The sequence below is a fragment of the Cebus imitator genome, unplaced genomic scaffold, assembly GCF_001604975.1.
Source record: "Cebus imitator isolate Cc_AM_T3 unplaced genomic scaffold, Cebus_imitator-1.0 Scaffold757, whole genome shotgun sequence".
Taxonomy (NCBI): Eukaryota; Metazoa; Chordata; class Mammalia; order Primates; family Cebidae; genus Cebus; species Cebus imitator.
The window spans coordinates 63,912-78,865 of NW_016108072.1; the positions used below are offsets into that span (position 1 = coordinate 63,912).

At 56.2% G+C, this 14,954-nt stretch overlaps 2 protein-coding genes across 5 annotated transcripts in view; both read left to right on the forward strand.

Annotated features, from left to right (window-relative positions):
• Positions 1 to 6,252, forward strand: part of LMAN1L (lectin, mannose binding 1 like) — a 12,414-nt gene extending 6,162 nt beyond the window's left edge. For 2 of the 4 annotated variants that reach the window (XM_037735239.1, XM_017519573.2), the window contains 7 exons: positions 660 to 715; positions 1,243 to 1,375; positions 1,681 to 1,829; positions 3,115 to 3,182; positions 4,076 to 4,199; positions 4,846 to 4,973; positions 5,971 to 6,252. In XM_037735239.1, the coding sequence (XP_037591167.1) occupies positions 660 to 715; positions 1,243 to 1,375; positions 1,681 to 1,829; positions 3,115 to 3,182; positions 4,076 to 4,199; positions 4,846 to 4,973; positions 5,971 to 6,100 (788 nt within the window). In that variant the 3' untranslated portion in view covers positions 6,101 to 6,252. Of the gene's footprint in view, positions 1 to 659; positions 716 to 1,242; positions 1,376 to 1,680; positions 1,830 to 2,460; positions 2,533 to 3,114; positions 3,183 to 4,075; positions 4,200 to 4,845; positions 4,974 to 5,970 lie in introns of all 4 variants that reach the window. The other 2 variants (XM_017519575.2, XM_017519574.2) reach the window with 2 other exon arrangements.
• Positions 6,253 to 7,015: 763 nt separating this feature from the next.
• Positions 7,016 to 11,824, forward strand: CPLX3 (complexin 3). The gene is made up of 3 exons (XM_017519576.2): positions 7,016 to 7,335; positions 8,460 to 8,547; positions 10,743 to 11,824. The coding sequence occupies exons 1-3, from the start codon at positions 7,172 to 7,174 to the stop codon at positions 10,965 to 10,967; spliced, it is 477 nt and encodes a 158-aa protein (XP_017375065.1). The 5' UTR covers positions 7,016 to 7,171; the 3' UTR covers positions 10,968 to 11,824.
• The last annotated feature ends 3,130 nt before the right edge of the window (positions 11,825 to 14,954 follow it).

Genomic DNA, 14,954 nt, shown 5'->3' on the forward strand with positions numbered 1-14,954 from the left:
GGAGTTTCACTCTGTCGCCCAGGCTGGAGGGCAGTGGCGTCATCTCGGCTCGCTGCAACCTCCGCCTCCCAGGTTCAAGTGATCATCCTGCCTCAGCCTCCCAAGTAGCTGGGACTACAGGTGTACGCCACCACGCCCAGCTAATTTTTTGTATTTTTAGTAGAGACGGGGTTTCACCATGTTGTTCAGGATGGTCTGGATCTCCTGACCTTGTGATCCACCCGCCTCAGCCTCCCAAAGTGCTGGGATTACAGGCGTGAGCCACCGTGCGGGCTCCTTTGGTCTGGTTTCTGAGGAGGAAAGAGTGACGCGGTCAGAGCTACGCTGGAGAGGTGGCCACTGCAAAGTTGCTGCTACTGTGTCTGGGAGCCCGAGAGTGTCACTTGGTTTGCTGCCACGGCCCTAGCCCAGGATGTTTTGGGATTGTCCAGCTCTGCCACTCACAGGGGCCTACCTCTGACTGAGCCTGAGGCTCAGCCCTCACCACCCACCTGTCAACCCTCACACCTTTCCTATGAGTTGAGCAAGATAAGCGTCAGACGGTGGCCCAAAGTCACCGCTCTTTCCTTGGTGAAGCATCATGGCGCTGAGGATGAAGGCTGGGCGAGGGGGCTGCTGGGTGGAGGGGTCTTACTTCCTCTTCATCTGTCCCCTTCCAGATGATCATGATGTCCTGTCCTTCCTGACCTTCAGCCTGAGGGAGCCCGGCCCAGAGGTGATGCCAGCCCTGACCTACCTGGGAGTGGCAGCTCAGTGACCCTGCCCTCGGCCATGTCAGGGTGCCCTCCATTCCAGCCCTTACCCCCAGCTGGCCTCTGAGCTCTGCTCAGGCCAGACCTTGTGCTGGGCAGTGCTGCGGGCCAGGCCCGGTCTGCAAGGCCTTGCAGGCTGGCTGCGTCAGGCTGTGACATTACAGTTCAGAGTCATCAGTGCCAGGTCTTGAAAGGCACGGGGGCTGTGGGAGGAGAGAGGAAGAGTCCCAACCAGTCAGGGGCTCAAGGAAGGCTGCCTGGAAGAGATGAGCTTAAAGAAGCTGTGGATCAGCGTGTACAGGACTGAGGCCTATACCGCAGGGAAGGAAGAGGGTGGGGATCTTCGTGAAGGCAGAGCTCAAGACGGCTGCAAACTGCAGGGCCAGGTGGCCAGGAGGGACTGCGCTTGTGGGGAAGCCTGTGGGAAGGCTCCCCTTGCCTCTGGATCCCTCATGGGTTTAGGGCCTGACATTCTGCTTTCCTCCCCCAGGTTCCCCCTCAACCCGTCCTGGAGATGGAGCAGCTCCGCCTGGTGAGGCAGCTGGAAGGACTGCGGGCAAGGCTGGGCCTGGGCACCAGGGAGGATGTAACTCCAAAGTCAGACTCTGAAGCTCAAAAAGACGGTAGGGACAGAGAGAGCGGGCAGGTGGCACCCATCTGAGTGTCACAGCATCCTCTACCCTTATAACCAGGAGTCCTTTCATCAAAGGGGAAACTGAGGCCTGAGGAAGCCATATCTAAGCAGGCCTTGGGCCCAAGTGTTCTGTCGCATCCCCACCTTACCACCCAGACTCATTTTCCAGGAGAGGGTCCTGCAGGCAGCAGCCACACCTTCTGGCCCCCCTCTCCAAGAAGCCCCCCAACGATAAGATAGGCTCTGTTGCCCACCATGGCTGGCTGCCCACCCCAGCTCTGCCCCAATCCCCAGGGGAAAGGCTCTTTGACCTGGAGGAGACGCTGGACAGACACAGCCGGACCCTGCAGGCTCTGCAGGGTCTCTCCGAGCGGCTGGCCCAGGCTGAGAGGCAATGGAAGCAGCTGGGGCCCCCAGGCCAGGCCAGGCCTGACGGAGGCTGGGTGAGTAGCCCTGCAGGCATTCAAGGCTCCACCTGCCTGAAGGAGGAGCAGGCACTGTAGTCAGGAACTAGTCTCCCCCAAGGCCTGGAGGGAAAGGACGGCAGGGATGAAATGCTGCAGGTCACAGGATGGGGCAGGGCAGCATGCGGGATGGCATCTCTGCACAAGCAAATGTGCACGGAGCCACGGGGCTGGGGCTGAGGCTGAGGCTGGGGCCAGGGAGAGGAGATGCCAGATATTTGGACTCGGCTCTGTAGATGAATGACAGAAATAGACTAGGTGCTAATTTGCATGTAGCTTCACATGCGATTTGCATACGGCTTGCTTAATGCTCAGTTGCACCAGAAGCCTCATTTCATCTCCATTGCCATCTGGCTCCTCCCCCAGGGAGTCACGCCTCAGGTCATGCCCAGCCTGGGGGCCTGAGAGCTAAACTCAGCCAAGGTGTTAGATACTGGGCAGAGGAGGCCAGCAGCTCTTGTGGACTTTGCTGGGCTCTGACAGCTAGAGGTTTTAATCTTGTTCCCTCGGGCCAGAGCAGCTTAGTCCGGGCTGCTAGTGTGGGGAAGAGCGGGGCGGCGGGGGGGGGGACTCACACTCCAGGGCCAGGCCTCTCTGATCCTACCTCCAGGCCCTGGACTCTTTCTGCCAGATTCCATCCACCCCAGGGAGGGGTGGCCACCTCTCAGGGTCACTCAATAAGGCAGGGACCCAAACACTGGGTGTCGGCCAGCACTGGCCCCAGCTTGGATGATGCCCTGGGCGAATCAGGGCAGAGAGGACTGGGCTGGGCCTCTGCCTCTTTCAGGGGACAGAACCACTTTTAGAAGGGAGAGGGATTGGCCGGCCGTGGTGGCTCACGTCTGTAATCCAAGCACTTTGGAGGCCAAGGCCAGCAGATCACCTGAGGTTGGGAGTTCAAGACCAGCCTAATCAACATGGTGAAACCCCGTCTTTATAAAAAAAAAAAAAAAAAAAAAAAAANCTTTATAAAAAAAAAAAAAAAAAAAAAAAAAAAAGAAGGGAGAGTGATTTTGAGAAAACCCTAAAGTGGCCACTGTTGGGAGGGAACAGCCACCCCTGGGGAGAGGGGTATGCGTGGAGGGGGAATGTGGAAGCCCCTACCGATGGGGTCAGAGAAACACAATGTGTCCAAATAAGGAAGCCCTGGTAATCTGGGAAGGCCTCTGGAAGGAAGAGGCTGCAGCACCCCTGGGAAGGAGGGCTCTGAGAAGAGAGGGGCTATGTCCTGGACCCTAGACAAGAAAAGCTGGCCCTCCTGCAGGACTCTGCCAAGCTCAGTGCCCTGCTCCATGGAAAGTGGACTCTGCTCCAGGCCCTGCAAGGGATGAGGTAAGGGACTGGGTGGGGACCCCTCCACCACCTTTCTTCTCTGCCTGAAGTTCCTCCACTAGCCCTTCATTCCTTCCATCATTTCCTGAGCGCCCAGCATGCAGCCTGTCCATTGGAAGGGCTGGGGGTGGAGTTAGGTTTGTTGAGTTGACTTGACTTTAATTGAATCATGTTTAATGTTTTCAAGTGCTAGTTGAAAAGCAATTCTCTCCAGGAGAAGCTCATCATGAAGGCCCCCATCCAACACTCCCACCCTCAGGAGGGTTAGGAAATCTGAGCACTCTTTCAGTGGCAGCTCCTGGGATGAGGGGCATTTTGGTGGGAGCTCTTGGAGAGGGAACACAGCCAAGATCAGACCAGTTGGAGGAGGCACAGTCCCTGACTTGGTTTTGTGCCCCCACTAGCCTCCCAATATCCCACTCTAGGCTGGGCCCCTGGAGCCCTGGGGCTTGGGGGAGTCCTGGGGATGCTGTGGAGGAGGCCTAACGCCCCTCTGTACACATAGGGATAGAGACCTAGGGTAGGGGGTGGAGAGGCGCATAGATGAGAAGAAGGAAAGGAATTAAATCCCTAGGGGCTGGGGATGGAAGGCAGAGCGGGGATCCTGGGGAGAGGGGTGTGAGTGGAGGGGGAAGGTGGAAGCCCCTTTGGATGGGGTCAGAGAAACACAATGTGTCCAAATAAGGACTTTAGGGAGATCTCTATCTGAGCTGAAGTCTCAGGATGTAGGAAGAAGGTTTGAGGTGAAAAGACCAGCCCCAAAGAAGGGGCCCTATAGGTGGTACCTGTTCCCCACCCACGTGCTGCCCCTGGGGGGCTGGGAAATGATTAGGCCATTTGGGTGAAGCAGAAGGGGTAATGAGTCATCTTACTTGGTTTCCACCCCTGACTAGGGACGCAGCTGTCCGCATGGCCACAGAAGCCCGAGTCTCTTACCTGCCTGTGGGCACTGAGCACCATTTCTTAGAGCTGGACCACATCCTGGGCCTCCTGCAGAAGGAGCTTCAGGGCATGGCGGTGAGGGAGCATGGGGGACCCAACCCTGATGTCTGGACTCAGCCGCCTTTCTTCCAGCACTTCTGCAGCCCCAAGCCCTCTTGCCTTTGCCCTCCCCTCCCAGAACCACTGCCAAGCACATCTGTGCCCGTGTCTGTGTGTGCGTGCATACGTGCCAGGACACAGATACTTCTCTCTGCCCTCTCTGCTCTTTGAAGAGTCCCACAGACTCAGCACCAGCAGGACCCTGGTCATCCCTCGATCCAATACCCAATGACCAGAGGAGACCGGGGTGGGCTGTGCCCAAGATCATTCAGAGTTCGGTGGTGGAGTCAGTGCTTCCCATGCCCTGTCCCATCCTCGTTCCCTTGCCCCCACCCTGTCTTTGGCTCTCTACTTCTCTCTTTCTCTCCTCTTGAGCCTTGGGTCCCTTGATGATCCCAGGCCCCAGGCCTTCCCAGCTGTTCCCACAGATGCAACCATGGGAGCTGAGGTAGGGGAGGCAGCTTTGTACACTGCCCCCTCTCCAAGTTCCCTGGATGAGAGCCAGGACACTCCAAGCCTGGAGGAGGGAAACGGAGCATGCCCATGACCCAGATGCCAGGTCCCCCTCTCCTTATGGGTAAGAAGCTGGGTTGAGCTAGGACCTTAGACTTTCCCCTTTCAGAATGCAGCAGCCAAGGCCCCCCGCCCACCTAGACAGCCCTCAAGGGCCTCCTCGTGCCTGCAGCCTGGCATCTTCCTGTTCTTCCTCCTCATTCAGACCGTTGGCTTCTTCGGCTACGTGCACTTCAGGTGGGCCACTCCATGAGCCGGACTTCCCACAGCACTGGCATCTCTTGGTTCTCAGCTCTAGCCACTGGATTTAGGAGATGGGACACTTCAGCCCAGACAGGCCCTGCCCAGTCCCCAAATCGCAAAGAGCACAGTGCAGGATAAGGCCCATTCTCTCACCCAGCGCTACTGACCACCTGCTCAGCCCCCAGCCCCGTCTGGGTCCTGCTCCCACGGAGCTCACTCACACAGGTCTAACTGACCCCATGTGGTCAATGCCATGATGTCAGGAAGCTGAGGGGCTACAGGAGCACAGGAGAACACACTTGACCCCACTTGGTTAGGGAATCAACCTGGAAAGGACATTTGATATGGTCATTAAGGTGACGAGGAGTTTTCCACCCTGACAAGACAGGTAAAGGCATAGAGGCAGAGAGAACAGCATGAGAAAAGGCAGGGAGGCATGAGAAAAACACAGTATTTTAGAGAAAACATGGAAGTTCAGTAGTGTTGGAGCAAAAGGCAGGACCAGTTTGTGAAACTGAGCAAAGAGACCTGAAAAGGTGGGAGGAAGTCACTGGTTTTGTTTGGTGTGTGTTTGATGAATGAATGAATGTGCACCACTTAGAGACGTGGGGTGTGCTAAGGGCCTCGGCAACGAGACTGACGATCTTTGTTGGTGGAATTTCAAGACAAGAAGAGTCTGTGTGGGCTGGGATGGTCCTGGAGGAAGAGCGAAATGAGCTAGGCTTTAAAAAGCACAAGGTGGAAATGATCACAGGCTCGTGCACATGCACAGGAGCGCAGTGGTGGCAATCAGCCTGGAGCCACTGGGACAGACCTTACATGCCTGGGGGGGAAGCGTGGACTTTATGTGGTAGGCCAAAAGAGCCACAGAAAGTCCCAGAACAGAGAAGGTTGTGGTGCAATCAGTGTAGCAAGGCGAGGATGAGAGCCTTGGTTTTTCAAAAGCCTATAAAGGAGAGACACAAGTAACCTGTAACCTTCTCTCTGGCAGCAGGCAGAAGCTGGACAACAGCCTTCAGGAGTATCTGTCCACAGGTAGCCTTCCTCTGTGTCCTGAACCACACACCCCTAGGGCCCCGGGGATTGTGAGGAGGCAGCCTCTCCCCGCCAGCATGGCCTGACCCACCTCAGAGCCACTTTGCATCACTGGGAAGCAGGCGGTGTCTGCGATGGGGGCTCGGTCAGTATCCTCTCCGTCTGCATGCCCAGCTCCCACCTACACCTTAGCTTTCAGCACATTCCCACCTTATTAAACGTGATTTCCCTCTCCCCATGCTGTGACATGCTGGTCTTCCTTCAGCCTCACCCTAATCTCTGTGAAGGCTTCCACCCCTTCTGAGTAGCTGGCTGGGAGTGCACTCCAAGCAGGCAGGGAGGCCAAGGGCTGGCTTAACCTCCGAAAGACCAGATACCCCACAGGTTTTGAGCCCTGGACTATGGAAGGAAACAGAGCCATGATGTGTATAACTCTGTCCTCAAATTCACCCAGAACAGGGAGCAGTGTCTCCCAGTGTTCCTCCTGGCCCAGCCAGCATCACTGAGCAGCTCTCTCCCTCCCGACTCCCAGCTGCTCCGGGGGCAGCTGGGGAGGCGCGTGACAGAGGAACCCTGAGAGGCCAACTCGTGGAACCATAACTGGGATTCCCGCTCGCACAATCGGGTCTCCCTCCCTTTCCCAGCGACAAGCTCTTTGGGCAGCCGCTGGGTTCAGTGAGTTGGGTGGGTAGAGAAAATGGGGGTCGCCCAAGGCTGGGTTTTTACCCCTTGCTGCTACCTGGATCTCGCAGCTGGCCCAGGAGAGGAGAAAGTTGGAGGAGGCTAGGGAATAGGGTTCCGGGAGTCTATCAGCTCAGCCCCTCTCCCCGGGGAGCGACCCCACCACCGCAGGCCCTAATCCGCTGTCAGCAGTGCCCGGCGGAGCTCGGCGTTGAAGGAGGCACGTGGGGGAGGCGGGAGTGGGGAGCGGGCACGTGGTCCAGCCTTCTCAGCCCCGTGCTGCCCCCCGCCCCCCGTGAGGAGGGGTTTGGGGAGTTGGGGGCGGGCCCGGGCGGGGGCGGGCGGCGGGCGGCGCCAAGCGTGGGGCGCGGGCCCGCGGCGGAGCTGTCCGCGAGACCTAGTGCTGAAGTAGGCGCAGATGTGCCCAGTGCCCGGCGCGTGGTAGCAGGCGCCCCGTGCCCCGGCCGGCGAAGACCATGGCGTTCATGGTGAAGACCATGGTGGGCGGCCAGCTGAAGAACCTCACCGGGAGCCTGGGAGGCGGCGAGGACAAGGGGGATGGGGACAAGTCAGCAGCCGAAGCTCAGGGCATGAGCCGAGAGGAGTACGAGGAGTATCAGAAGCAACTGGTGGAAGAGAAGTGAGTGGGATCCCTTTCCTGGCTCCAGTGACCCCCCCTCCCTACCCCTACAACTGCTCGGTCCATCCCGGGGCCAGCCTCAGGTCCCAATCCCCTCTCCCCTACTTTCCTAGACGTGGTAAGAGACCGGGAGGTGTCCTCTACACTGCTCCCAGAGCCATCCCATCTCAAACCCAAAACCCCGCTTAGCTTCATACTCCGGCCAAAGGGGAGTGGGGGGAGGGGCGGCCGGAGCCTGGGATGAGGAGGGGGATGCACGTGCATTTCTGATGGAACAATAATCCCTTAATCCGATCTGGTCCCAGCTGCCTATGTCTTCCAACTGGGGCTCCTCTGAGCTTGAGCCTCTGAAAAAAGTGGTGCAACCAAGGAGGCTCAGAGTCGCGGAGGCAGACCCTGAGATGGGGCACTCACAGACATTCAGCCCACTTGTGTGCCCACAGTGCTGGGAAAGAGTTTGGTTCTGGACTCTGCTGCTAGGCTACTGGATTCAGAGCCTGGCTTTGCTTATTAGCTGGGTAACTTTAGGCAAGTTGCTTAACCTTTCTGTGCCTCTGTTTTCTTTTCTGGAAAATGGGGATGGTAATCATAATACATGCCTTGATATTTATGAAGATTCGATGCCAATGCATGTAAACTGTTTAGCACAGCACCTGGCACAAGATAAAGCCTCATAAATGACAGCTATTATTTCACTTAATCCTGATAACGGTTTTGTGGGTTGCAAAATTGCATCCCTATTTTACAGAAAAGGAAGGTAAGTGACCCAAGGATATACCTAAAATTGTAGTGGAGCTGGGATGTGAACCCAGGTTTGTCCTGAATACTTTCCCCCACATGACATAGCTTGTCAGGGAGGGAACAACACGCCAAGTTGGAGGCCATGAGGGACAAATAATTAGGGTCTGCAGAGAGAACCAGACAGACTGCCACCCTGACCCCCTAGTTCCATCCAGTGGCAGAGATGACAAAGGGCACTGTGATGGGAAGAGGCAGCAGAGACCCAGACACAGGGACCAATGCAGCAGCTGCCAGGACTTGGAGACCCCTTCTGTCTCTCCCTCAAAGACCCCAACACACTTCGCTCTTCCCTTGGGGTGACTCTGCCCCTGGTGACCCTGCAGGATGGAGCGGGATGCACAGTTCACACAGAGGAAGGCAGAGCGGGCCACACTGCGGAGCCACTTCCGAGATAAATACCGGCTACCCAAGGTAAGCTGGCTCCGGCTGCAAGGCAAGTCTGGGACCCTGAGCTCTGGGATCAGGACTCCTTCGCCCCATCCTGGGCACCACAGCCCTCAGCTGTAAGATTCACAGGGTGCTTGGTTAGATCCTTCTCTCACTCATCACTCATTCATTTGTTCATTTATTCATTCACTCACTCATAGTTAACCTGCACCCACCAAGGGCCAGGGCTTAGTGCTGAGGGAACCCCAGTCCTTGTGAGACGGACAGGTTTGTATTTCTGGAGCCAATCTAGGCCTCTTCTATCCTCCACCCCCTGCTCCCCCAACAAGCCTAGGCCAGACCTGGGCAGAGAAAGACATGGGGGAGGCAGAAAGCAGTAGATTTGACTGCCGAGGTGAGTGCTCTCGGGGGTTTTGAAACTACTAGAGGACAAAACTTAAGGTGGGGGAGAGAGGTCCTGTGTGTGCCAAGTACTTGAACTTCATGTCCTCATCTAACCCCCAATAATGCTGCCAGGCAGCTATCACCCACAGCCACTAATGACAAAACTGAGGCTCAGAGAGATGGAGGAATTTGGCTAAGGTCATACAGCCAGTGAGCCATAGAGCTGGGATCAGACCTCAAGCCTGTGAATTCTGAGTCTGCCTTTGTTCCAGAGCCCCAGGCTGCTTTCCAGGGCATGGAGCCTGCCCGTAGAGAGCCAAGTACCCCCTTGGCCAGCCAAGCAGCCAGAGATTATATCTCAGGAGATCCCTGCCCCCACGCTCCCCTGGGCAGTGCAGCACCAGATGGACATATAAGTGTGCTGCTCCTGCCGTCTGAGGAGGGGACTGAAGCACAAACCTCTCCCAGAATATCACTCTAGTGCTGTTCTTCCTGTTCTTCCTCCTCATTCCAAAAAAGCGCACATAGACTTCTTTGGCTACGTGCACTTCAGGTGGGCCACTCCGTGAGCCGGACTTCCCACAGCACTGGCATCTCTTGGTTCTCAGCTCTAGCCATTGGATTTAAGAGAGGGAACACTTCAGCCCAGACGGGACCTGCCCAGTCCCCAAATCGCAGAGCACAGTGCAGGACAGGGCCGATTCTCTCACCCAGAACTGTGCTGGGCTCCGGGGAAAATAGCACAGGGCTATAGCACTCCTGACTTTGATCTTCCACTTGAATTGAACGACCAAATATATGAACATCACATTTACTCATTCGACAAATATTTACTGAGTCCCGAGCTGCTTCTGACTCCCCACAGGGCACCAATCTTTTGGAAATCTCTCATGGGGAAAGCCGGTCCAGAAAGCCTGCCTCACTGCAAACTCTCCTAGGAATAAAATCATCCTTCAGATGCTTGCACTAGGCATGTAAGAGACATCTGCTATCAGGGAAGTCAGAGTTAAGCAGAAGAGGCAAGACTTGGATGCATCTGAGTAGGACATGGGCTGGAAAGCTCCAGCACCTCCCAGAACAGTGAAGGGCAATGTCCATTGTAGGTGTCATGCAAAAAAAGCACAGATGTTGGAATCTAGCTGGCATAGGTTTGACTCCAGCTCCCCCACATCCTACCTGTGTGACCTTGGACAATTTACCTAAGTAACTTCAAGTTAGTTACTTAAATTCTGTGAGCCTCGATTTCCTTATTTCTGAAGTGGAGGTAACAATACTTACCTACTTCACAGGGTTATTGTGAGAATTAAAAGCACCCAGCTCAATGTCTGCCATGTAATAGATGTTCGATAAATGGTACCCATCACTATTTTTGGTTTACCCTTAAGCATAACAAGAGTCAAAACATGTCTTAGCTGACTGTAACAGTGTGACTCATAGGTATTTTCATTTTGTCTTTACTCATTGTGCTGGTCCTTCCGTATCTCAGAGTGAAGTAAGGTAATATGAAAAGTCTCCATGTCCAAGCATCAAACGCTTGATCCTGGGATGTGGGGTGGGAGCTGAGCTCACTGGAACATGGGACTCAAGAATCTAGGGGGCCAGGCACAGTGGCTCACTCCTGTAATCCAGCACTTTGGGAGGCCAAGGTGGGTATATCACCTGAGCCCAGGAGTTTGAGACCAGAGTGGGCAACATAGGGAGACCTTGTCTCTACAAAAAAAAAAAAAAAAAAAATAGAATCTAGGGGCCTGGAACCCAGTCCAAGCCTCCTCCCTGCCCTCTCAACTCTGGGTCCTCACAGTCTTTCACCCTTCCCCATGCCCTCTTCCCTTCAGAACGAGACAGATGAGAGCCAGATCCAGATGGCAGGTGGAGACGTGGAGCTGCCCCGGGAGCTGGCCAAGATGATCGAGGAGGACACAGAGGAGGAGGAGGAGAAGGCCTCAGTCCTCGGGCAGCTGGCCAGCCTCCCTGGCTTGGACCTGGGCTCACTCAAGGACAAGGCCCAGGCCACACTGGGGGACCTCAAGCAATCAGCTGACAAGTGCCACATCATGTGACCACTTCCCCGGGGTTACCCACTGGGCTGGCCAGAGGGCTGGACCCCCATGAGGGCTAAGATTGTGTCAACTTCCAGGGACCCATACTCCATTTGGGGCTTTGTTTTCCCTGCCCCATCCTAGTTCCAAAACCTGTGTCATCCGTGCCCCAAGCCTGTCTTCTGGTTTCCTCCTCTCTACAGGGAGCAAAGTCCCCATCTTCACCCTACCCTTCAGGACCCTCCCCACCAGCTCAGCCTGTGGAGGCCCCCCAAGACTGTAGGAACAGGCCCATCCCTCTGACCACAGCCCCAAATTCCTGCACCCATAGAGAGACACACAATGACACAAACCCCCTGGCATGTTCGGAGACAGAAGCCGCAGATGCATCCCGGCACACATAGACATACACACACAGGCCAGCTCCCTTGCGTGTCCAGCCCCTTCAGATGCGAACACTCAAGATACTCTCAGAGAGAGCTTGGGCAGATAACTTCGGCAGATAGCAGGCTGAGCCTTATTTCATCATCTGTAAAATGGGAATGGCCTGAATGATTTCTAAGGCTCTTTCTGGCTTGGCCTCTCAGAGCCAAGCCCACACCCCTCTTTGGGCAGGGTAGCAGCTGCCGCCACAGCCTCCAGTGGCTGCCACTGTGGGCTCTGGGAGCCGAAGCGATGCTGTGTGAGAGGCAGGGTGCCAAGGATGAAGCTGGCACTGAACAGTAAGCCCAGGCAGCTCCAGGCCTTCTCTGGGCCCAGGGCCCAGCCAATTTCTGTTCTGTTCCTGTAGAACTCTCTCTGGATTCCATAGCTGGAATCTCCTCTCCTAGCTCAGTGAAAAATAAAAATCCCAAATGGTGTGCCTACCTTCCCCCTTCTTACTGGCTTCCAGGAATCTTAGAGTTCACAGCCCCCCGAGGCTGCCTTAGAGGGGTGTCCTCCACCCCCCACCGACAGCTTCACAGGAGGAAGAAGGCATCCAGCTTTAGGAGTGGAAATGTCTCCAGCTCTGTTCTCTTGGGGCCCTGGGTGAGGGTGGGGTCTGGGGCCTGTGGAGTAGGTCTGGGCTTTGAGGAGGATGGAGCAGCCCCAGTACATGGGGAAGACAGGGCCTGTGGGGCATCACTGAAACCACAGGTGGGGCCAGGGCTGGAGTGCAGCTGTCTCGGGAGCCTGTGCCTACGCCCCTCCTCACCCTGGAGAAAGAAGATGTGCAAAAAGAAAGTCAGCAGAGCAGCTGCATTCCAGCCCTGCACTGTGATGACTCAGAGCATGTCCTGTCCTTCCTCCAGGCTGTCTTGCCCCCTGTAAAATGAAGAATCCCCCTCTCCCCCAAATAGTAATAATACACATTTCAAAGAGTAACCCTTGGCATATGACAGACCATATCAATAAACGTAATTCATTCTTCCAAGAGCACAGATCTCATTCCGCTCACCTGTGGCAGTGGCCAAGGGGCAGGGCGCAGGGGAGGTTTGTTTAAGAAACCAGCCAGGAAGCTTGCCAAGCTGATTGCCCCCTGGGGCCCAGGCAGGAGGAAGGTGCTACAAGCTAACTCCAGGTGCCCACTTTGGAGTCCCGGGCCTGGCCTGTGGGGAAGCCAGCCAAGGTTTACAGGCAGGAGCAGCCATCTGAGGATTGGGTTTCAAGGGCAAAGTTGCCATGAGGTCTTCTTTGTAAAATAAGAACAAGGCACATCGAACCTGTTCAGGAGGCCATGCGGAGCTGGAAGAGGGGAGACAGGCCAGGGAGGGACACAGGCCCAGTCCTGTCTGCTGCTTGGGCTGTCATGCTTGGTCTCACTCTCCTGAGTGTCCCCAGGGAACGGGCCTGGGCCTCAGCTGCTCCCAGGCTGCCCCCAGGCCAGGGCCTCCTCCTGACCTTCTCAGAGCTGGAGGAGACCCGAGCCAGAGCCCCAAGCCAGGTAGGGGGGTCATGGGCTGCCTCCGCAGCGTCAGCAGCGAGGCCCACGTCAGCACTCCACCCTCTGGGGCCTTCTGCCTAATGGGATTGGACAGACCCCTTCCCCCTCAGTGCTTTGCAGGGCCGAGAGGGAGAGGCAGGGGTGGCGGGCAGTGGGAGCTGGGGGACTTGCACTTACTGAACCCTGTCAAAGCAGGGCTGGTTGTAACCTGGATTAAGGATCGGGAGAGGGCTAAGCCCCCACATTTTTCCCCTTCACGCTGGGAACGGAACCCCAAGAAGCCCTGACCGGTTTGCACTATCCCTGGAAAGAGGTGGAGGAGGCTGTGGGGCTCAGGCAGAGATGTACAATGAGGGCAGGCTGAGGGGTCCCCAGCTCTGTTGGGCATACCTGCCCTCCCCATCAGCCCTGCAATCTGGGTCTCTGTCAGTCCACACCCGTCCCACCTGTGTGCCCTCAGCCCTTGCCGCTCTCCTGGCTCAGAGCCTGTCCTGCAGCTGCCCGCAGTTGAGGACTGACTTGACCCAACTGAAGCTCCTCCTCTGCACCTGCCCCCCCCCACTCCCAAGCTCGCGGGCCCTGAATACATCGACTACTACTCTCTTCCCAAGCTGTTCCTACCCTCTCTTACTTAGACAATCAAATGTCAAAATAGGACGTTTACACATTTGTCCTGTGACTGGTCCACCCACCTGGTGTGATGTGAGGGCCACAGTCATTTGCTGTCAAAACTTCCAATTTCACCCTCTGCCTAGAACCCCATTATACCCCGTAGTTAGGAGCCTGACGTTCCAGGCCCTCTCCTACCTCCTCTCCCTCCCTCCTCCTTTTCTTTTCCCCTTTCCTTCCTCAGTACCCTTGCGGGCAGTCTGAGCATACATGAAATGTTAAAAGGTGGTTAAGGCCAGGCTCGGTGGCTCATGCCTGTAATCCCAGCACTTTGGGAGGCCTAGGCCAGCAGATCCCCTGAGGTTGGGAGTTTGAGACCAGCCTGACCAACATGGAGAAAACCCATCTCTACTAAAAATACAAAATTAGCTGAGCATGGTGGTGCACGCCTGTAATCCCAGCTACTTGGGAGGCTGAGGCAGAAGAATCGCTTAAACCTGGGAGGCAGAGGTCGCGGTGAGCCGAGATCTCGCCATTGCACTCCAGCCTGGGCAACAACAGCAAAACTTTGTCTCAAAAAAAAAAAAATGAAAAGAAAAGAAAAAAGGTGGTTAAGAGAGCCCCTCCAACTCCCCTAAACCCCTACAGCGGGAGAGAAGAGTCAGAGATGGTTGCCTGTCCCGCCACCTCTTACTCTCAGGGGCTGTGGTTTCACAATGTACAAGATTTCAAAGAAACCCTACCCAAGGAGCCTACAGTCCCCTGCCTTCCACCCACCTGGACAGCTCAGGCCCAGTTCCCAGCAGGAAGAGGGTGCCGAGAGAACAAGTGACTTTCCCAAGGCCAGCTGGTCCCCAGGGAGGAACTAGGGAGGGTGACTAGGGCTTGGAGCATGGAGGATCTCCCGTTCCCTCAACAGCCAGATGGTTCCTCCTCAGACACCGGAGGCCCCAGGCAGGCGCTGGGGACATCTGGGACATGCTTGTTAGCTGAGCTGAGCTGCTGACAGTGCCTGTTGACCCAGCTGACACTCAGCTGTGAGGCGGAGCTTCTGTCTTCTCTCCCACAGACCTGAGGCGGGGCTGCGGGGTGTAGTCACAGGGCCCACTGCTGTGCCTCCAACCCAGTGCCCACCAGGCAGAGCTGTCCCCAGAGGCCGTTTGAGGTTTGAGCTCAGGGGAGCAGCAGCACCACTGAGGTGGCCTTAACCTCATTCAGCAGAGCTGCGCCTGCGTGTGTGCTCATGAGGGTAAGTGTGTGGGGGGCCAGCGGGGGTTTGTCAGCCTGCACATGGCTTTCTTGTGTCTGTGGGATCTGCTGTGTGTAGGTGCAGGTATGCTTTCCTCCGGAGAAGCTGTCATTGATGATGTGCTCCTTCCCTCAGGCCCCAGCCTCCTTGTTGGACCACTGCCCTTTCAGGGACGGCTGGGACAGCAACCTGGCCTCTGGGGACAAGAGCCTTTCTAGATGACCTT

Excerpts from the sequence above, each read along its gene's own strand:
- CPLX3 (XM_017519576.2), top strand. The coding sequence starts at position 7,172 with ATGGCGTTCATGGTGAAGACCATGGTGGGCGGCCAGCTGAAGAACCTC. Across the intron at positions 7,336-8,459 it reads AAGCAACTGGTGGAAGAGAA|GATGGAGCGGGATGCACAGT; the intron begins GTGAGTGGGATC and ends GTGACCCTGCAG. Across the intron at positions 8,548-10,742 it reads ATAAATACCGGCTACCCAAG|AACGAGACAGATGAGAGCCA; the intron begins GTAAGCTGGCTC and ends TCTTCCCTTCAG.